Consider the following 23,257-nt stretch of genomic DNA (forward strand, 5'->3'; position numbering starts at 1 on the left):
CCTCAGTTTTTTCCATCTATTAAATGGGAATGATAATAGTACATATCTCCTAAGACTGTTATGAAGATCAAATGAATGAAAAGCATTCTGCAAACCTTAAAGCACTATATAAATCTGAGCCATTATTAGCACTAAGACCTGAAAAGGACCTCAGAGATCTGACTGAGTTAAGTAATCCTTTCATCTAACATACAAGGAAACTGATATTCAATGAGGGACAATGGCAAGAATATTACATTAGGAGTCAGAAGGTCTGACAAATCTTACCTCTGACATTTACTAGTTCTGTGACTCTCGGGCCATGTCCCTTAACCTCTCTGTGCCTCAGTTTTCTCATCTGCAAAATGAGGTATAGGACTTGATGGTCTCTGAGACCCTTTCTAGTTTTAAATCTATGATCTTAGAATCTGCATATGAGTTATAGGTTTAACTACTAACTGTTGCGTCCTGCTTTCTAGAGCCCCCAAGTTGGGATGACAAAACACACTGTGCTTTCTAAAGCCTCCACGACAGGGTGATTAAAATATACCTTCCTAGTGGAGAAGTGATGAGGCAGGACTCCCAAGCATGGTGTGAAAATGGAGTCCATTTATTTCAAGGACTTCCCCCTTTTTATAATGTAACAGAAACAATACTGTGTATGTGGGACCACATAAACAACTTGCTATTGTATGTAGTTTGCCACCTGGTATTACTCTGCTTCAATCACCACACAGGCTGTCACTGCCCCCTGACTTCTCAAGAAGGCTGAGAGCCCTTAGGCGAGATGGGGAGCCAAACCAGACATTGTCAGCAGGCTCCCTCTGGGCTGAAGTTTCTCCATTGACTGTGGCCCTCTACATCTCTCCCTTTTTTTTGTTTTAATTGAAGCAGGTATATACCAGTGGTTAAATCCATTACCAAGGGAGGAAGCACACAGGCAAGTTGTAACATCACAAAAGCAAGTAGTAATGTAATAAAGAATATGAATAAACAAAATACTATAAAGATTTCCATGAGTCCCAGAAGGAAGGTGTAAAAAATAACTATCAATTCACAACCACACATACACGTCCTTCAGTCCAATAGTCCAAAAGATATTATTGTCCATCACTTCATGTCTCAGGGAGTCCAATAATTCCTGCAGATTTTGAAGTCCTGCATCAGTCTTATTGAGAATTATTTTTGCTGTTCATAAGTACACAAAGGGCTAACTGCCAGGCTCTTTCAATGGTGGGCACAGTCAATGATGGAACCACCTGATACCTCCTGGGTCTTCTTTTCTTCGAGGGTCTTCTCCCTTTCCATCCCTCTCTGATGGACAAGGAGGATATGGGTCATTGGCACTTATCAGGTTTCTTCTCCATCTGTTGAGATACAAGCAAACCCTCTCCCCCAAGCAGTTAACCTATATGGTCCCTTCTACTCACCACTTTCTGGATCTCTCCACATCACCTATTTAAAGATAGTGGAACTGCTCGCACTAGACACTACCCTTTCGGCGGATTATAAAACCTGTCTGCTGGAGCCAGTGCATCTTTGTAAAAAAAAAAAAAAAATTAATCCATAAAGTTAAATTTAGAAGTTCTCTAGGGTTATCTGTGGCTTACCCTCTCTTTTATTTTTGTAGGAGTGTCTTGATCCTGGATTCTATTGTTGGGAGTCAAAATCTGGATAAATATTACTAAATTGCATTTCAGGAGTTTTTATCAGTAGGCCTGAATTTTTTTATTGATTAAGGAACTCTGTTCCACCCACATTGGTGTATTAATTTTCCATTGAATGGGAACAGGTGAAAGTGCTGGCAGGCCTTCTACAGCAGCCCTGCCTAAAGAGCCATACTTAATTGTATCCTAACTATTGTAAGATGTCTCTTCTCATAGATAGATGGGGAACCTTCTTTAAAAAAAGAAAAACAAACAACACTAAAAAAAGGAGCAAAATCCCCTGCTCCATTCCCAAACCTCCATCCCTAAGGGGCAGCACCAAGTTCAGCTGCAGTTGCTGATGGTGTCACTGCACCTCCCATTCCTCTTCCCGGCCTTGGAGGTGGAGTTGAGGGGGTAGGGTCAGGATATGGGGAATACCCTGAGGGTGAATGCTCAGGAGTAGGCAGAATTGAAAATAAGCTTTAAAGGTGAAAAGCAAGCTCCTCAGTACTTAAAGAACTTCATTCCCTTTCTGCCCAACAGGCAATAGTACTTAAAATACTTAACTCTCTTTTTGCCCAAATGGCCATGCCCTAGGGCAGTAACAAGCAAAATAAATCAATAAAATGGTAAAAACAACTTCCTTAGCTCCACCCTACAAGCTCTATCCTCCATGGCTACGGGCACCAACTCTCAACTGTTTTTCTCCTCATACTTCCTTGTCTGGCTGCCCAAGTTAAAATCTTTCCTCTTTTTAAAATTTGTGGTATTCCTTACTTCATTCTATCAGTTTATTGTTTTCCCACTACCTTCCACATCTCTGGCTCCAAACTCTCCTTCTTACAAAGCAAGAGAGACATGTACTCCAGAGTATCTGAGAACCCAGTGATCTGCTTCTGAGTTACCAACAAACTTGCTTCTCTGCTAAACTAACTAAGCCTGCTTCATACTTCCCTTAGGGGGGAGGCTTTTTTCTTAGTATTTGCCTCGTTTTGGTTGAAAAACAAAAGTGACTAAATTAGCCCTTACCTATTCTTCCTGCTTGCCTATTTCTATACTTACCCTATTCTAGGTCACAGGGACTTCTCCACTGAACTCCCCTAATGGATCACATCAGTAGAGCTGATTTGTATAGGATTTTACCTAGAGCCCCATGTTGGGCGCCAAATGTTGTGTCCTGCTTTCTAGAGCCCCCAAGTTGGGGTGACAAAATGTACTGTGCTTTCTAGAGCCCTCACACCGGGGTGATTAAAATATTATGCTTTCTAGAGCCCCCAACTTGGGGTGACAAAACTTACCGTTGCTTTCTAGAGATGCCACACCAGGGTGATTAAGATATACCTTCCTAGAGGTGAAGCGATGAGGTGGGACTCCTGAGGATGGTGGAAAAATGGAGTCCACTTATTTCAAGGACTTTCCTCTTTTTATAATGTAACAAAAGCAACACTGCGCACGTGTAACCACATAAACAACTTGCTATTGTACGTAGTTTGCCACCTGATATCACTCTTTCCCCTGGTATTAATGAGGGAAAGGAAAGGGGGACCCCAAACCTCATCACTATCACTCTGCTTCAATCTCAACACAGATTGTCACTGCCCTCTGACTTCTCAGGAAGGCAGAGAGCCCTTAGAGGAGATGGGGAGCCAACCCAGACATTGTTATTAGCAGGTTCCCTCTGGGCTGAAGAGTCTTACACCTCACCCAGAGTTTCCCCATTGACTTCGATCCTCTACAAATAACCTAGTCCTATTCAGCAGGAAGGATCATAATTGTGCAAATCCCCACTCACAGAGCCTCTTCCACTGAGAAGTGCTGGAAAAATGTTGAGTTCTTATCTCAGATTTAAATAGGGAACAACCTTTCCCCAATTGTGCCTCTCTTGGGGGGCTGAGTCAACTTGCTGCCTAGGGGATGGGGGATCAGAACCAACTTTTCAGCCCCCACCTCTTCCCTAAACTTTCAATATTTCAATGAGCCCTAGTCAAATGACCTTGGTATAATGGAATCGACTCCCCATCAGAATGGATAAAACGTACTTGGCTATACTATTCTCTTGGCATAGGAGTAATAAAAATAATAAACAATATCTAATAAAATGTCTACCACAAATATCTGGCCAGCATTTGAACTCAGGTCTTCCTGACTGCAGGCAGAATGTTCTCTTACAGCTGTTTCTTGCAAGTTGTTTCTTCTCCAATTCTTAGTGAGTGTCAGATTCATTTCCTTGGCTAGCTACTTACCTTAGAGTCCTTCCTACATTTTTGGGCGCAGGAGACATAGACCCAAACCAGCATCCCCAGGGTCTTTTCTAAATAAAGACCGTGATGGAAAAGGAGCAGGAATCTTGAAGTTACCAGGAGGAGGAAAATGCAGAATTCAGCCCCTAAGACTCCCAAGGCTGGAAATCCTCCTGGTAAAGGGATCTTCCGGCAGGGTTAACAAAGGGTGGAGGATTGGAGCAAAACTTTTCCTGGCCTTAAAGCCTTATCTACAACTAACTTGCAGGTGTCTGATCTATTTGTGATTTATGTGGTTACAGAAAAAAGGAAATAGAGATTGGGAGGAGAGATGGAGGTTAGCCTGAGGAAGAGGCTTTAGTGGTTCACAGCTCATAGATTAAGTATTGGTCCTGGGATCCACCTGCAAGTGGAATGAGGAAGCCCCCTCCCAACTCTGGGTAGGGCAGGCCAAAGCTGAGAGATCTGGTCTCCCTCGCTCGTAAGCCTATTGTATGAAGGAGGAAATTGAAAATGGAACTTCAAGAAATAGGGGGCAGAGGTAGAGACAAAATAAAACTGGGTTTGTTGATGGAGAGTCAGGACTTTCTCATTCTTTTGGCCCTTCAAAGGAGAATGTATTCTCCTTATTTCTCCTCTACCTTTTTCTGGCTAGCCCACCCCAGCCTCATCTAGGAGTCCGGAAGACTTGAATTCAAATCCTGCCTTAGACACTTACTAGCTGAGACTGGACAAGTCACTTTCCTCATCTAAAAAAATGGAAATATTAATAGTACCTACCTTTCAGAGTTGTGAGGATCAGATCACAATATTTATAAAATATTTCACGCAGTAGGAGCATAATAAATGCATATTCCCTTCCCCTTCCCCTTCCCAAGTCAGCAGCTAGGAATTGTATCATATCAAGAGATTATAGAGGAATATCCCAAGCTTGCTGAGGAGACCCTCATTAAGGACTTGTGGAATGACTTGGGCAAGAGTCCACAGGATTAGAAAGTGTGGATAGTTTGGTTATTCTCCATTGGAAGGACAGAGAGAAGAATGCAGAAATATCAAAGATAGAGCATCAGATAATAAAAAGGATGAATAAAATAATTCTATCCAATCTAGACTGGGATGCTGTCCAAGCTTGCTAAAGTAACTTTTTCTGAGTATCTGATAGATCAGGCCAATGATTCCTGAGACCTGTAGACCAGAGACATAGAGGCTGAAAAGCTGAGTATATAATCTAACAGTATTTTATTTTTGCAAATTTCAACATTCACCTTTGCAAACCTCATGTTCCAATTTTTTCTTCTCTTCCCCCTTCTTTCCTTCAAGATAGCAAGCAATCTGATGTAGGTTAAACATATGCTCTTCTTCTAAAGCTATTTCCATGCTTATCATGTGGCACAAAAAAAAATTAGATCAAAAGGGAAAAAACCTGAGAGAGGGAAAAAACACCAAGCAAACAAACAACAACAAAGATGAAAACACAGTGTTGTGATCCACATTCAGTCTCCAAGGTTCTCTCTCTGCACGCAGATGGATCTCTCCATCCCAAGGTTATTGGAACTGCCTTGAATCACCTCATTGTTGAGAAGAGCCAAGTCCATCACAGCTGATCATCATCTATTCTTCTTGTTTCTGTGTACTGTGCTCTCTTAGTTCTGCTCACTTCACTTAGCATTAGTTCATAACATGACCAGATTTAATCATAAAGAACATTATTCTGGGAGTGAGGCAGTTTGATAGCACTTAAATCAGGAATCAGGAAGACGAGTTCAAAACAAGCTGGGTGAGCCTGGCAAAGTCGCTTTGCCTGCCTCAGTTTTGTCAACTGTAAAAAGGGACTAATAATAGCACCCCCTTCCCAGAGTTGTTATTGGGATCAAATGAAATAATGTTTATAAAGTGCTTAGTATAGTGCCTGGTACATAGTAAACATTATATAAATGCTATCTTTATTGTTATTATTAATTAGTATAATTATAAATAATAATTATTAAATTATTGTTATTACTAATGATATTCACAATCATATTATTGTTTATAAAATGTAACCATAGGGGGCAGTTAGGTAGTGCAGTGGATAGAGCATCAGCCCTGAAATCAGGAGGACCTGACACTTAATACTTCCTAGCTGTGTGACCCTGGGCAAGTCATTTAACCCCAATTGCCTCAGGGGAAAAAAAGTAACTATACTAATATTAGCAGTTAGAGCTTAAAGACTAGGAAAGTACTTTACATATGTTTACATATCTTCCTCAATCTCAATTCAATACAAAACCTTGTGATGGATAAAATTGCTCCCATTTTATAGATGAGGAAAGTGAGAGGATAGGGTAGAGGAAGGGGAAAAGACATGGGGAAGCTATAATTAGAGTCTAGGCAAATGGCAATTCCTCAATGGCCAATCCACTAGAGACCAGGGTTTTATTTTGTTTCTGCTTCTGCTCCCAAGTCCTGTTTTCAATTTTTTCATCTTGGGGAAAACACCAATTTGCAAGAGGGGGACACCTGATGTCTCAGCTTTGCTCTGCCCTACCTAGATTTGGGAAGGGAATTCCTCAACCCTAGAGGAATCTTTAAAACTAAAAATAAGGAGAAGGGATGAATATGAGAAACATTTAAGAAACATAGTTGATGGGAGTTATCATCAATAAGGTTTGAGAAGTAGGAGAGAAGGAATCATCAAAAATAATCCCAAAATTCTTCATGTAAGAGAATGGCTAAATGGTGATATCACTGACAATTTGACAGCAGGAGGTTTTGGGGAAAGATAAATTCAGTTTGGAACATGTGAGTTTTCGTCTGAAACCAGTTTACCCCATCCCACTCCCACATTCATAAAGAATGCCCATTTTTTTCTAATGGAGTCTAGCAGAAACTGTAGAAGGACTCTCCTCCAACCTATTTTCTTTGCTCAAAATGATTGTCAAAAATAGTTTTCTGACTTATTCACCTTTCTAGGACATGGAAATAAAAAGGATGAATATCATTATCCTCATTTCATAAAACAGGAGAAATTATAATTGTAGTGGACATAGGAACCATGGGGGGTGGTGAAATAAGCAGGAGATGAAATGGGTCAGTGCCCAGACTTCTGAGAGCAACTGGGCCCAGCCTGTGGGAAGCAACAGTTTGGGCAGCCTGGTGGAGTTACACCTGGGCTGCCCCACCTACTGCTCATTAAGGAAACAGGAAAGAGGCAGTGAGAAGGAACAGGGCAACTCGGACAGAGGTTGTGGCAGCAGGGACAATGGGCCCCCTGCTCTGGGGTCTGGGCGTGCTTCTATTCTTTTTACATTGTGTGGTGGGGGTCACCACCCCGAGCAGCACGGGTAAGAGCAAGAATTGTCTTTTTTTCTGAGACTGTGTGAGCTCCTGAACTTGTAAGTGTGGGCATGGATGGGTGATTGTATGTGTACCTGTGTCTCTGCATGTATATAATACTTTAAAAGTTGAGTAGAGATATGTATACAAGCTGGAGAGATGGAGGAATCTGTGTCACTGCACAAAAGTACCTTAAGAATTGTCCATTTATTGTAACAGAGATAGATAGAAAAGTGGATAGATTGAGAGACTGATTTAATGTGTGTGGGGGAGACAGAGAAAGACACATAGAGATACACTGAGAGAGAGAGAGAGAGAGAGAGACACAGAGAGAGAGACAGAGATAGAGACAGAGACAGAGAGGGAAAGAGAAAGAAAGAAGGAAAAAGAGAGAGGAAGGAGGGAAAGAGAAAGAAAAAGAAAGGGAAGGAGGAAGAGACATATTATAGACACAGAGAATCAAAGAAAGTATTTATTTATTGGCACATATGCTCCAGGTACTATTTTAAGCTCAATGAGAATCCAGATCAATATGTGCTTATATATGGACTCATGAAGAAAGAATTAAAGAAAGAATTCAGGATCTCTGAAGCTGGAGAAGGCAACTAAACCTCCTTCTATCTCCTCCAAAGCTATTCTTGTGCTCTGGCTTCCTTTAACCTGATTTGTGAAAAGCCAAATGTTACTTGGGAGATTGGGAGAGGTAGGTTATATAGTGGGAGAGAGATTTAGCAGGTGAAGAGGGGAGAAAGAGAGAGAGAGACAGAGACACAGAGAGAGAGGGGGGGAAAGAGAGAAAAGAAGAAGAAGAAGAAGGAGAGAGAGAGAGGAGAGTAGAGAAAGAAATAAGGAAAGGAGAGGAGAGGACAGAGATTGAGACTGAGACTGAGTTAAATCTGAGTTAAGATTGGAGAAATTCAGAATACTTGGGTTGTGAAAATGCTATTTGATTGAGAGAGTAAGGGATTTGAATACATGCCAAAGGAACTTGAATTTTATTCAATAGGTAATGGGGAGCTACTAAAAATATTTTAATAAGGAAATGATAGAGGCAGAGCTATGCATAATGAAGATTACTCTGGGAGTTATAAGAAAGATAGATTGGATGAAAGGGAAATGAGTAGAATTGAAAAGACTGGTGAGGAAGTGATTATAAGAGTCTACCCAGGTGACAGGAAATAGAAACAAAAATGAATAGTTGATTGATCAAACAATAGTATCTGGAAAATGAAATGGTGTTACCCAATGAGCTGGAAACATTGGTAGGGGTCATTAGGAGGAAAGTTAGGGCTTTCAGGAAATGATGAGGTTCAGAAAGCATGAGAAAGAGATTTAGGGCTTGGGCAACTCGTAGGCTCAAGGGAACTGTACGTATGGAAGGCAAGTTGAGAAACTTTCTGTGGACAGAATCCAAGAAAGCATCTGAGTCAGGAATGAAATCACTGGGAGGCAGAGGCTGGGGGTGGGGGAATAGAGTTTTAATATGGGATTAAAGGGTGAATCTAGGATCCTAATAGGGAAGGTAGGTAGAACAGTGGATAGAGTACTGGACCTGGAGTCAGGAAGCCTCACCTTTCTGAGTTCAAATCTAGTCTTAGATGCTTACTAGTTGTGTGACTCTGGACCAGTCACTTAACTCTGTTTACCTCAGTTTCCTCATCTGTAAAATGAACTCAAGAAGGAAATGACAAACCGTGCCAGTATCACTGCCAAGAAAACCCCAAATGGGGTCACAAACTAACTAAAAAAAGACTAAATAACAACTAAGACCCTGATAAAAAGAACCTTATTTTTTCAATACCCAAGGGAGTGTGTGAATGGAACTAGGAGACACATAAAAATATAATTATGGGAGAAGAGAATTTTTAACTGATCCCTGGATGTTCTCAAATTCAATTAAATTTAGTGCAATTCAATAAAATATTGATCTTTCTTTTTGTTTGTTTAAGAAGTAAAAAGTGGGGAATATAAAAAAAAAGACTAATCGTTTATTGTTCAGTGGATTCAGGTGTGTTCGATTTGCCTACCCCATTTGGGTTTTCTTGGCAAATACTGAAGTGCTTTGCCATTTCCTTCTTCAGCTCATTTTACAGATGGGGAAACTGAGGCAAACAATGTTATATGACTTGCTCAGGATCAAATAGCTAGTAAATGTCTGAGATCCTCCTGACTCCAGGGCCAATGCTCTGTCCATTGTGCTATCTAACTGCCCATTTGAAATAAGTATCTTTTTTTTTTAATTGTGTGTGTGTGTGTGTGCGCGCGTGCGCTTTGGATTTTTTATTTTTTGAGAGACAATTGGGGTTAGGTGACTTTCCTAGGGTCACACAGCTAGGAAACAACTTGTCTGCTTGTTTTGTCAGCTAGGAAGTGTTAAGTGTCTGAGTTCACATTTAAACTCAGGTCCTCCTGACTCCAGGGCTAGTACTCTATTCACTGCACCACCTAGCTGCCCCATTCATATATACTTCTATCTATATGGGGGTAGAAGGAGAGACACTCCATTATGGAGTGACAAAGACTTTGGGACATAACGAGAATGATGCTTTGGAAATTGTTCTTCCCCTTCCCTTTAGAAGTAGCAGGGTTTTTTCTAGATAAATAGGTGCTATGAAAGTCAGGTTTTTTTCTTCTCATTTGCATCAGAGAACACAAATGGAAAATTGAGTCCCTGGTTACACTAATACATGGGGGTAGGGATGAAGGTAGTAGCCTAATAGCCAAGCCCAGATTTTTTTGGGGAGGAAAGTGAAAGAGGGCATATAATCAACTTTGTTAACCCTCCAATATCATGTTAGAGCAGGAAAAGACTGCATATATATATATATATATATATATATATATATATATATATATATGTGTGTGTGTGTGTGTGTGTATGTATGTATAAAAGAAGGGGATAACTTATCCAAGATCCCAGAGAAAAGTCCATTCAATTTTTATTGAAACTGACACCATGGAGTCAAATGGAGTCCCAACTCATAGTCTTTCCTTCAAACAATAAGCATGTATTAATTGTAAACTATCTGCCAGATACTGTACTAGTGGCTGGAGATGTTAAAAAAAATTCTGAAACATTCCCATCCTTAGGAGCTTATATTCGTACACATTCATAGAAAGGATCTTAGGGCTACTTTGTTCACTTTTTTTATTCTACAGAGGCCCAGAGTTAGTGTTGGAATTGGCATCAGAACCCAGGCCAAATCTAGGCTCAGCAAGATCTGAGTTTGATTCCTGCCACTTATTAGGTGGGTGATCTTGGGCAAATAGTTTATTTGCCTTAAGTTCCTCAACTGTAAAATGGGACTAATAATAGTATTTACCTTTCAGGGTTGTTGTAAATAGCTAATGAGACAATATTTGTAAAATGCTTAGCTTTGTGCCTGGTATATAGTAGGTGCTTAATAAATGCTTGTCTTCTTTCTTTCCTCTTTTTGGCTCCCAGTCTAATACTCTTTTTGACAGATTGTTGAAACTGAACAGCTTAGTCCCCTTCTTCCCCTCCACCCTTCTAGTCTTTTTCCCTTTGGATAATATAAGTAGAATCAGCCAGACCTTTATTTATTTGTCTACTTATTTATTTAAAATTGTCTTTTATTTTTTAATTACATGTAAAATAGTTTTCAATATTTTAATAGCTTTTAATTTTTCCAAATACATGCAAATATTGGTCTTTAACATTCACCTTTGCAAAACCTTGAGCTCCAAAATTTTCTCCTTCTTCCCTTTCTTCCCCTGACTCCCATCCATAGATAGCAAGTAAAACAATATAGGCTAAACATGTGCAGTTCTTCTAAATATATTTCCATATTCCTTATGCTGCACAAGAAAAATCAGATCAAAAGGTGAAAGAAAAAAATGAGAAAAAAAAACAATTAACAACAAAAAGTGAAAATACTATGCTTTGACTCACATCCAATAGCTATAGTTTTATCTCTGTAGATTCGGATGGCTCTTTTCTTCACAAGTCTATTGGAATTTGCCTGAATCACAACATTGTTCAATATTCATTTTTGTAAAATTCTGAGTTCAAATTATTTTTCTTTCTCTCTCCCTTACCTCCTTTCTCTTCAAGACAGGAAATAATCTGATAATTGTTATACATGTATAATCATTTTAAACATATTTCCATATTAGTCATATTGTGAAATAAAGATCGGAACAAAAGGGGAAAACCATGAGAAAGCAAACAATAAAAGGTGAAAGAAAATAGTGTGCTTCAAACCGCATTTAGTCTCCATAGTTCTTTCGGGATGCTGCTGGCATTTTCCATCCCAAGTCTATTGAAAGTACCTTAGATAATCACATTGTTGAGAAGAGTCAAGTCTATCACAATTGATCATCACATAATCTTGCTGGTTCTCCTAGTTCTGCTCATTTCACTTAGCATCAGTTCATATAAGTTTCTCCAGACTTTTCTGAAATCATCCTGCTGATTATTTCTTATAGAACAATAATATTCCACTACATTCATATACCATAACTTATTCAGCCACTCCCAATGGGCATCCCCTCAATTTCCAATTCCTTACCACCACAAAAAGAGCTTTAGCAGACTCTAAAATTCTTTGTCCTGGGGCAAGTTCTCCCAGGACAAAAAGTAGCATTGGTTGTGGCTGTGCTTGTAAATTCTAGGAAGGTAGCCTCCAGGATTCATAGAAACTTTGGGGATTCTCCCAGCATACAGCACAGCTCTGTATCTGACTGTGTTTGTTGAAAATGAATGAATGAATAAAGCAGGAACAAGAACCTGGAAATGACATAAAAACCTGATATATATGTGAAGCTCGCCCCATGGAAATGAGCACTGTGGGATTGTCTCTGTATCTTCCCTAACCTGCATTTATATTAGATGCTGAGATTCTTTGCCAGTGGAGCAAAATAATGTTTTGAGATAGTCTGCTGGCATAAGAATCTCTCTTGGGAGAACATAGGGGCCCCCCCCAACCACCCTTGTTTTCTCCAACTGAAGCTATAGTGTCCTATTCTCCCAGCTGTAGATGGATTTAGTCCTTATCTGGGTTCCCAGACACCCCAGAGACATCCCCACTGCTTAAGGGGTTCAGTGATGAACAATGGGAATCACTTCAATGAAAACTTTATTGTAAGCAATGAGGAAGAAAGGAAAAGGGAGAGCAAAAATGGGCACCATTATATAACCCAGACACACATTCTAACATGAGTTAGGTTCATTTGGGAGAACAAGGACCCCAATCTGATCAGAAGGAAGGGGATGCTCCAAAGAGTCTTTCTGAGAGTGATTTTGGGTGACCCCTTTGAAGCTGGGATTGAAGCTATAAAATAAGATAATTAGAAATAATTTTGACAAGTTATACAGAAAGGATCAGAGCTAAATATTATTTTGGGGAGGATTATTATCAGGGAGAAAAAAATAAGCTGGGAGTAAACTAAGTATTGATTGAGGGCTACAATTGTATCAACCTTTGAAGAATAATATTGTTACTATTTTTCCATAAATATGTTCTATAAACTTACACACTCCATTATGGGGAGACTGTTAGGGTGGTCCTGGGACCACCTTGCTTAACTTTGTAAGTAAAAGTCTGCACACTTCAGATTGCTGAGGATGTTGGCAGCTAGGAGCACCTGATGGGGTGGGAGGAACAGGGAGCTTGTTGCTGCTGCTGCTACTTATTATTAATGCAGAGGGTGGCCCCCTACTGTTCCAGAGGCAGCACGGGGCACTGGAAGGAGGGCTGGCTCTGAAGCCAAGAGGGTATGATTTCTAACAATTATTGGCTCTGCAACTTTAGCAGATCATTTAACTTCTGTACCCTGGGCAGTGCTCTGTGACTGGGAAAGGGTCTGGAAGAGGGAGTTTCCTCATCCTACACTAGGGAAATCACAGCTCCAAATCCTATCAGCTAGGTGAATCTATAGTAGATTGAGAGTGGGGTCTGGTTCAAAATTAGACAGTGTAATGACTTACATACTAACTAGCTATGTGACCTTAGTCTAATGACTTACATACGAACTAGTTATGTGACCTTAAACGAGTGACAACTTCTGTCTGCTTGTTTTGTCAGCTGTAAAATGGGGTATTAATAGCACCTACCTGCCAGGATTATCATGAGAATCAAATGAGATAATAATTAGAAATCATTTTGACAAGTGCTGGGTACATAGTAAGTTCCATATAGATGTTAGATGTTATTATTAGTTGTGTGGCACTGGATGAGTGACTTAATCTCTATCTGCCTCAGTTTTGTCAATTGTAAAATGGGGTAATAATAGCACTTACCTCCCAGGGTTGTTGTGAGGATTAAATGATATAATAATTGTAAATCATTTAGCATAGTGTCTGGAACATAGTAAGTACTATATAAATGTTAGATATTATTATTATTAATTGTGTGACCTTGGACAACTGAGAATCTTTATTTGCTTCTTTTTCTCAACTGTAAAATGTTATAATAATAGTACTTATCTCCCAGGGTTGTTTTGAGCAACAAATGAGATTATAATTGAAAGCACTTTAGTCAGAGCCTGGTACATGGTGAGCATTATATAAATGTTAAGTATTATTATTACTAGCTTTGTGGGCAAATGACTTAAGCTCTACCTGCCTCAGTTTCTCAACTGTTAAATGGGATAATAATAGGATTTAACTGAGCAAAAGGGAAAAACCACAAAAAGAAAGAAGGAAATAGTATGCTTCTATCAGCATTCAGACTCCATAATTCTTTCTCTGAATATGGATAGCATTCTTCAAAATGAATTTCTTAGAATTGTCTTGGATTATTGTGCTGCTAAGAAGTGCTCAACTTATTATAGATGTTCATCTTGCTGTTACAACGTACAGTGATCTCCTTTTAGTCAGCATCAATTCATGTGAATTTTTCCAGTTTTCTTGAAATCTGCCTGCTCATCATTTCTTATAGCACAATAGTGTTCCATTATATTCATATACCACAACTTGTTCAATCATTCCGCAGTTGATGGGCAACCCCTCAATTTCCAATTCTTTGCCGCCACCAACAAAGCTGTTATAAATATTTTTGTACATATGGGTATTTCCACCCCACCTTTTTTTTTTTTTTTTTTTTTTTTAAATAATGTTTTTGAGATCCAGACTAGTGGAATTACTGAATAAAAGGGTGTGCTGTTTGGTTGCCCTCTGAACATAAGGAACTCACATTCTAATGAGAGAGAACGTAAATATCGAGAAACACGCAAACTATATACAGCGTTTTTTTAAAGAGTATATTAGGGCAACTAAGTGATGAAGGATAGGATAGGATAGGATAGAATACTGAGCCTGGAGTCAGAAAGATTCATCTTCCTGAATTCAAATCCAGACTCAGTCACTTACTAGCTGTGTGGCCCTAGCTATGTGGGCAAGTCACTTTAAACCTATTTGCCCCGGTTTTTTCATCTGTAAAATGAGCTGGAGAAGGAAGGAAATGGCAAACTGCTCCAACAGTTTTGCCAAGAAAACCCCAAATGAGATTCATAAATGTTGAATACAGCTAAAAAATGATTCAACAACATATGTGAGTGATCTGAAAGGGGAAGCAGGGTGGGGTTGGGGTGGTGTGTCAGGAAAGGCGGAAGTTGGGATTTAAGCTGAGGCCTAAAGGAAGCCAGGGAAACTAAAAGCAAGAGTAAGGGGGGCAGAACATTCTTTAGGAGGACAGACAAATAACACAGTCACAGAGTTAGAAGAGGGAATGTGGAGTTTTAGAAATAAGCTAGACCGAGGAGAGAAAAGCCAGGTGTTAAATCTTGGGGTTTGGGGGTATGAAGCATTCTTGAGGTGTTGAGTAGGCAGGGGTCTGGAGAGAAGGGCAGAGAAGTTAGAGTTTATCATTTTTTAGGACTAAGTCAGCATCTGCTCCAGATCGGGCTTTAGGGCTATTGAAACAGTTGTATGCTGAAACAGGAGGTTTGGGAAAGTTTTGACCTTTTTCCTCATTCCTCATATGAATTAAAGGATCTAAGGTTCCTTTTAGTCCTAAAAACCTATCACTAAACAAGGGAAGAAGTACATCTTCTTCAGTAATTTCTCTGAGCTGACTCCCCAAGAGATTCCCCTTAAAAGTCTCCTGAATGGGTCAACCAACCTTCTTTTGGCTCTGAGAATCTTGTCAATCTTGGTTGGAAAAACCCAAAATCCATTCTCTCTGCCCCATCCAGCCTTCTCCTTAACATCAAGTCACCTCTAAATTTGAAAAGCAGAAGGAAGTTGTCCCCTGGGAGGGACCTAGCCCAAGCTGGTTCTGTGTTTAGGGGTAAACAGAAATGGGGTCCTACTGGTTAATGAATGAGCAGGTGCTCTGGGACTCAAAGTAATTACTTCTCAACCACACCTCAGTTCAGATTGGGAGAGGTCTCCTTTTGAGTTAGGATAAGAGAGGGGATTTTGACAAAATAGGGGAAAGAATGGTTACAGCGTAATATATATATATATATATATATATATATATATATATATATATATATATATATATATATATAGCATCTAACAATGTAACATAATATTAATTTTCCTTACTATATGTGCTGAGTACCATGCAAAACACTAGGAATACAAAGGAAGCTGAAAGATAGACCCTGTTTTCAAGGAGCTCACAGTCTAAGGGGATTATGTATAAACTGGATATAGACAGAATAAATTGGAGATAATCAACAGGGAAAACGCTAGCTGGGGGGAAATCTTCCTATAGAAAGTAAGACTTAGCTGGAGCTTGAAAGAAGCCAGGGAAAGAGAAGGGAAGAAATGATAAAGAAGAGGATTCCAAGCATGAAGAACAAACAGCTTGTCTTTCGTTTTTTGTAGCCCTCAGCACTGTGTTTATTGATTGATTGATTAGCCTGGTGATGGAGTGTCCTGTATAAGAAACAACAAAAAGGCAATGCTACTGGATTCAAGATTACTTGGAGGAGGGGTTGGGGGGAAATGCAGTTAAAAAGGTGTAAGAAGACTGGCAAGGTAGAGGGGGTATATTATGAAAGCCTTTGAATGATAAACAGATTTATTTTTGATTTTAAATTTGAATAGCAAACCTATGGGATTAGGTTCAGTAACTCTTCCATAGGTTTCATAGACAGAGAAACTCATGCATAAAGAGACAGGTACACTTGACTTTCTGCCTGGATGGTGTGATCTGATCAGTATGTTTCTCAAGGTTCTTCCACTTGCTTGAAATATCCCCTCCAGCCTAATGACTTCTCTCTATCTCTCTGATTCTGTCTCTCTTTCTCTGTCTCTGTCTCCTTCTCTGTGTGTCTCTCTCTTTCTCTGTGTCTCTCCCTCTTTCTCTCTCTTTCTCTCCTTCTTCTCTCTCTGTCTCTCTTTCTCTCCCCCCTCTCAGTCTCTCTGTTTCTCTGTCTTTCTCTGTGTCTCTCTGTGTTTCTCTCTGTCTCTGTCTCCCTCTTTGTCTCTCTATCTCTCCCCTCTTTCCCTTCTTTCTTTTTTTTGGATCGGACATGTGGCTTTATTGGTATAAAAGACCCCCAAAGAGGAAATTATCTTTACCAATGTAGATTAGTATTTGTTGCTCTTAGTTGCTATTAGGTTTATAGACTTGTGTCTTAATCTTCTTTGTGTCTTTGGCAGTCTGCTGAAGCCTATGGAATGCAAACTATTATGTACAAACAAGCTAAATGCAGGACAAATTGGAAATAATTAACAGGGAGACGTTAGAATGAACAGGGATTGGTTTCCTGTAAGGATTTAAGCTGCCATTTGATGGAAGCCAGAGGAACCAGGAAGTAGAGATGAGGAAGGGGAGCATTCCCGATTTGGGGGACAGCCACTGAAAATGCCTGAAGTCTGGAGATGGAGTGTCTTATTCCACAAAAAAGCAAGGCGGCCATTGTCACTGCACTGAAAAGGGATGTGTGTGTGTGTGTGTGTGTGTGTGTGTGTGTGTGTGTGTGTGTGTATGTTTGAGAGAGAGAGAGAGAATATGTAAGAAAGATGCAAGGTATAGAGAGGGGGAAATAATGAATACGTTTTGCTTACATCACAATTTAGTTGAGGGTGGATTCTGTTTGTAGAACTGAACAAAGTGTTTTATTTTTAATAGTCTGTTGATGAAGTCTTTAGCAGATTGTGCACCTTCTCTATTTGTACACATGTACAATGTAGACAGAGCTTTGTCATTTTGCTAATCCTGTAATTCCCCCAGTACTTAATACATGTTTTGATAAATGAATGACTGAATAGAGGTGAAAACAAGGGCCCTGTTTCCCCAGTTATTCAGAAAATAAAGGAGGGAACATTTATAAAGTTGTTTCATCTTCCTGGCTATGAGAAAGAAATAATCTCCCAGATACAGTCTCATTCAATACAGGTCCAGATGACAGCAACACAGACCTGTTAATGAAAGCCAGCAACCCAGAAATAATAGTGACCCCAGGAGGACTGACTGCCTCAGAGAGAATTTTTGAGACTACTCAACTTTATGAGACCTTAGCTGTTACCCATACTCCCTTGCAATCCAAAACATCTCTGGATTTTGAGAACTTGGCATTAGCCAGAACTGCCTACAAAGCTGAGACCAAGATAGCAGAGTCCTTTTCCCCCAAGAAGACACTGATAATAATAGATACCCAGGATAAAACAGATACCATGACCCTACTGGAGAGCTCTGACCCCACCTTTCCCTCTGTTACAATGGTCTCAGAATCAGGGACAGACATAGTTAAGACTCCTAACCAAGTTCAAACCTTGAAAATGGTCTTTTCTGCCGCAGAAGCAGAAATCACCAAAATGGAATCTCCTGCCTCAGCTCATGCTTGGCCTGGGATGAGTAACTTCCAAAGAGTAGTCTGGAAATCATCGGTCAAGACATACCCATTTCCTCTTGTATCCCACCCAAATCACGGAAAACATAGACACCGCCCTATAAGACACCGTGATTATGTAAACTCTGTGACTGGCCATCCCTGGACTTCCCCTTTGAACAGCAGCATCCCAGAAAACCAAACCAGCATCAAAACCCCGACTTTCACTGATCTCATGACCGCCACGGACACTTTCACAGAGTCAGAGCTCTCAAACCCTTTCCGGACCATTGTCCGGAAGACTTCTGGAATAACGACATCCCCTGAAACCGAGGCTGTCATCATTGAAGAAATAATTCCCTTCACCCTACTGGCTGAGTTCACCGAGATAACAGAGATAGCCAGTGGTACCCTAGAGAGAGAAGGGGCCCCAGTCAGGACCACAGCCTTCCCTGGGACCCTGACTACGTTCAGTCCTATTACAGAAACCACCGTGCTGACAAGTCACCACATTGATGCTTTCTCTAGAGGTGAGAGCATCCAAAAAACAGAGATGACTCCTGTAACCTTGCCCATGGCTCTTACCAATGCCAAAGCCAAGGTTAGGACCCCCGAGACAGGGACCTCTGCCGAGACCTCAGGCTGGTCTGGCAATGAGTCACCACCACAGCCTACAGGTGGGGAGACGACCTTAACTCGTGACATCCGGGGAACAATCAGTACTAAAGCTAAGACCACCATTCCCCCTGGGACCTCAGTGACAACGGACAGCTCTGTGGAAGAGGAGACCTCACCCCTGTTTAAAACTTCTCTCTTTTTGGAGACATCAGCTGCATCCTCCTCAGCTGAACAAGAGTCCAGTGACAATGGGGAGGACTTGACACTACCCAACAGAATCACCATGGCAGGACCAACCTCAGCTGAAAATCCAAATGCAGCTGAGATCCTGGATCCCACTGGTCACACTGGAGAAATTACAGCCAAAACGGTGACTGACACCTTGGAGACAATCTACACTCCTACCATAGAAGAAACCCCGGCTCCAATGGAGACAGCGGTCTTCACTGAGGTCCCAGGTGCAGTCACAGTCTCCATGGAGGAAAAGTCCACCATAGCCATAGTCCCTTCCCCAGCTGAGTCTTCAGATACAGTCTATACCACCCCAGAAGGGACTACAGTGAGAGGTAAGAGCTCTGTCCTCCTGAGACCTCTGCCACAATTAGTAGAAAACATATAACACACCCTCTGATTATTAGCCCTCTTCTTTTTATCCCTGCAATGATACCCGATGTATCATAGGGATAAATTCCTTCAGAGACTAGGCTTTAACCTCAGGCAAGACCTTAGCAATAATATCAACAATAGAAAAACACATTGCCACTGTCCTGAAAATCAAAGCACCAGATGATTATAGTAAATACTTATCCCCATTTAATAGAGGAGAAATTCAGCTTCTGTGACCAGCCCAAAGTTACTCAATGAATCAGTAGAAAAGCCAAGAGTTTTAAACCTTGCACTCACAACTATGATAAAAATTTAGATAAAAGACACAATCCTTGGCCTCTAGAACTTCCTAGTAACTTCCTAGTAACTGGAATTTTCAAGCAGAAAGAAAGAGATAGGAGAGAGGAAAAGAAATAGAAAAGGAAGAAAGTGAGCAAAGGGAGTCTACATTCTAAGCTAATTAAGGTAGTTTTCTATTATGTTTTGGGGATTACACAAGCATTTTTGGTAGGAAAGTATATTTTCATTTTTCTGTTGTCTCTGATCCATAGGTCGTGATGGAGGCTTTCTTCTCCTACGTCTGGTTGTGTCCTCCTCTCTGGACCTTACTGATGTCAAGGTGGCAAAGGAGCTCTTGAACAAGGTACTGGGGACATCCCTAGGCAGATGTGGGGGTCGGGGAGCAGAAAGGAGAGACAGGCTGCTGGAGCTTCAAGTTAAGATTTGTAAGGAATAGGAGAAGAAACTGTGAATGGCATTTGAGTCCTCAATGGAGGATAGGGAGCTGCAATAAGAGACTCTTAGCTCTAGGAAAGTTAAGCTTTATCCCAGGCCTAAGCTTGTTCTTGGAGAAATCCAGCCTCTGCGAATGTTATGATTCTGATGGCAAGTAAGTTATTACATGTAAAAGAAGTACCCTGGACAGCTAGGTGGCACAGTGGATAGAGCACCAGCCCTGAAGTCAGGAGGGCCTGAGTTAAAATCTGGCTTCAGACACTTAACACTTCCTAGGCTGTGTGATCCTGGGCAAGTCACTTAACCCCAATTGCCTCAGCAAAAAACCCCAAAAAACACAAAACAAAACAAACAAAAAAAAATCCAAAAGTACCCAAACATATTGACCAATTAGTATTTGTTGACAATTGTCTTTCTAGAACAGAGTCAGAACCTGTGGATTCCAGTGGAATACTTAATTCCACTGAATATACACCTACCTTAAATAATATATGAAAGTGATCTAAAATAATATATAAGCAATTCAATTCAACATACATTAAAAAAAACTACCTCCATTTTACTTTATTTTCAGGTTTATATTTTCTTCCTCTTATCCCCTCTAGCCTCCAACACTGAGAAAGCAAGGAATATTAAACCTCTTTTAAAAACATGTAGAATTAAACAAAACAAATTCTTATTGTCAATGTCAAAAAAATTTCATTCTGAATTCTAGGTCTATCATCTCTCTCTCTCTCTCTCTCTCTCTCTCTCTCTCTCTCTCTCTCTCTCTCTCTCTCTCTCTCTCTCTCTCTGGAGGTGATTGATTGTTTCACTATGAGTCCTCTGGAATGGTGATTGGTCATATGTTGTTCAGAGTTCCTGAGTCTTTCAAAGTTATTCATCTTAACAATATTTATTAAGCACTAGGCAGATAGCTAGGTTACATAGTGGATAGAGTTTTACACACAACCTGAATGAAAACAAGAATGTGAAGGTCTGTCTGCCATATAGAAAAAGGTTGTATTTACTTGGTACTGCAGAGAATAATAATGCAGAAGCAATGGATGGAAGGAGAGGAGAGATAGATTAAGGCTTCATGTCTTAATAATTAAAGGTATTTTGAAATAGAAGAGTTTCTCTCTGGCCATATAGTCAGTCAGTTGCTCATTCTTCAGGAGAATCAGGTAGACTTGACACTCACACCTTTCTGTGTAATCCTGAGCTAGTCATTTGATCTCTCTTTGTCTCAGTTTCTTCATTTGTAAAAAATTAGGGAATTTTTCAATAGCACACCTCCTAAAGTTGATACATAGATCAAATGAGAAATATTGGAAAAGCACCTAGTAATAGTATTCAATAAATGCATGTTTCCTACCTTTCTACTAATGTTCCAGGCTCTATTTTTAGAAATACCAGACAGCAACTATTCTCAAGGGACATACATTTCTTTGGAGAATACAATATGTGCCTAGACAAAGAAATGCAAAATACATGCAAAGCACAACAAAATAATTTCAAGAAGGAGAGAACACTAACTCTTGGGAGGGATCGGAAAAGGCCTTAGTAGTAAATATAAGAACTATAGTCTGCAGGAAGCTTAGGGATTCTGAATGGTGAGTGCATTTTCCTTTTGTGAAAGGTTACAGATAAGGAACACTTAAAATTGCTAAAATGAATGTTTTAGATCACAAATCTTGGGGACAAATCAATCATCATCATCATCATCAATATAATCAATAATTAATCTTTTACATTTATAAAATATTATACAATTTGCAAAGCAGTTTAGGTATACATTTCAAAACTGTGACAATAATAAGCATTATTAATCTCTGTATAGAAGGGGAAACTAAAGCTCTGAGAAGTGAAATGATTGGCTCATACTCAAAAATTAATGTGATAGTAGAGTCAGTTCTAGGTAGCTCATTGGTTACAGGACGGAATCTGAAATCAGGAGAACCCTAACTCGGGCACTTTCTAGATGGGTAATTTTTTTCCCCCTGAGGCAATTGGGGTTAAGTGAGATACCCAGGGTCACCCAGCCAGGAAATGTTAAGTGTCTGAAGTCATATTTGAACTCATGTCCTTCTGACTTCAGGGATGGTTCTCTATCTACTGCACCACCTAAGGGCCTCCTAGATGGGTAATCTTGAACAAGTCATTTAATCTTTATCTACCTCAGCTTTTAGAGGCGGTATAGTGGATGGAGAGAGCTGTACCTGGAGTCAGGGAGATCTGAGTTCAAATTCAACCTCAGACACTTACCGTATTACCCTGAGCAAGTCTTAATTTCTGTTTTCTTTAGTTTCTTTTATTTCTTTCTATGGTTGTTGTGAGGATCAAATGAGATAATGTTGGTAAAGGATGCTTAGCAGGGTTCCTATCACATAATAAATTCTATATAAATGTTTATGCTTGTAATTTTCTTCTCCTTTTTGACTCAAATCCAGGTCTTTTGATTTCTAGTGCTGGGTTCTTTCCACCATGGCACACTTCTATTAAGTATGCTAAGAAAGACCAAGAAGTTTCTGGGAAGGAATTTCATATCTGTTGTGTAATTAGAACTCAGGGTTCCTTGATTTGTGCCCTCTATGAAGTCTAGTTTCCAATTCAGTGCTATAGGGAGAGTATCTTCTTGCTTTTGTTTCAATAAACATTGTAATGGCCAGATGCGACTTGTACAAGAAAGAAAGGGATGGTCAAAAATTAAGGTCACCATGTCTGTCACCCCCTGGGACTTAAGGGTTCTTTATAGGTAGTTTCCTGGGAGCCAGGAATGGCAGCATTGGCCTAGTAGTCTGGGAAAATTGCTATAAATTCAGACTATTGGGTAGGTCAAACTCTCAGTAGCAAAATGAGACTGTTTCGAGGGATTGGTGTGATTCCAAATGATATCATAAAAGGGAAGTTCAGAGGCAGATTTGATTGGCTCAGCCTCTAAATCAAGGTGTGGAAAGGTCATATCCACTGGAGATAGGTTGGATGGATAAATAATCGACTTTTTTTCCTTGGCAGCTTCATCAGGATCTGCTGCTACAGGTCCCCTACACTCAAATTTCCTTGATTCGGGTCACTAGGGGTTAAGGAGTTGTTAGCAGTGGCCTGGAGATGCCTCAGATGCCTGGAGAGTAACTTCAATAAAAAGAAGATAATGCTGTTAATAATCTATGTCTCAACAAGCAGGATTATAGATGACATTCCCGTGTAAAGGTATTTCTGGAAGGTCTTAACAGAAGCCATTCTCTCCCCTACCTTCACATAGAACAGCACAACATCTACCCTAGACAGGAATTACTCTCGAGGTTCTGGGCAGAAGATCAAAGAAACTTCTTTGGGTATATACATGGGTATTTTAAAATAAAGAACCATTTTCCCCCAGTT

General features: G+C 40.1%; 1 protein-coding gene and 1 long non-coding RNA gene across 4 annotated transcripts; one reads left to right on the forward strand and one right to left on the reverse strand.

The window, feature by feature from the left end:
* Nucleotides 1-325: 325 nt before the first annotated feature.
* On the reverse strand, nt 326-4,206 carry LOC141561622 (uncharacterized). The gene is made up of 3 exons (XR_012488095.1): nt 3,872-4,206; nt 2,927-3,001; nt 326-1,516 (listed from the first exon to the last, which is right to left on the reverse strand). It is a non-coding gene; the product is annotated as an uncharacterized LOC141561622 (long non-coding RNA).
* A 2,826-nt stretch (nt 4,207-7,032) lies between these two features.
* MUC20 (mucin 20, cell surface associated) lies at nt 7,033-23,254 on the forward strand. Of its 3 annotated transcripts, none has more exons than XM_074301510.1 (4): nt 7,033-7,191; nt 17,503-19,119; nt 19,711-19,802; nt 22,892-23,254. In XM_074301510.1, exons 1-4 carry the CDS (start codon nt 7,110-7,112, stop codon nt 22,958-22,960), a joined length of 1,860 nt encoding a protein of 619 aa, XP_074157611.1. In that variant the 5' UTR covers nt 7,033-7,109; the 3' UTR covers nt 22,961-23,254. The 3 variants fall into 3 exon arrangements, with proteins under 3 accessions (XP_074157611.1, XP_074157610.1, XP_074157612.1); XM_074301509.1 differs by having other exon boundaries at nt 7,034-7,191; nt 17,488-19,119; XM_074301511.1 differs by having other exon boundaries at nt 7,034-7,191; nt 17,905-19,119.
* Nucleotides 23,255-23,257: the final 3 nt, after the last annotated feature.

This window comes from Sminthopsis crassicaudata, chromosome 3 (assembly GCF_048593235.1).
Source record: "Sminthopsis crassicaudata isolate SCR6 chromosome 3, ASM4859323v1, whole genome shotgun sequence".
NCBI lineage: Eukaryota > Metazoa > Chordata > Mammalia > Dasyuromorphia > Dasyuridae > Sminthopsis > Sminthopsis crassicaudata.

Coding starts and splice junctions, on each gene's coding strand:
- MUC20 (XM_074301509.1), top strand. CDS start 7,110: ATGGGCCCCCTGCTCTGGGGTCTGGGCGTGCTTCTATTCTTTTTACAT. Junction 7,192..17,487: donor CACCACCCCGAGCAGCACGG/GTAAGAGCAAGA, acceptor TCCCAGATACAG/TCTCATTCAATACAGGTCCA. Junction 19,803..22,891: donor CAAAGGAGCTCTTGAACAAG/GTACTGGGGACA, acceptor TTTCCTTGGCAG/CTTCATCAGGATCTGCTGCT.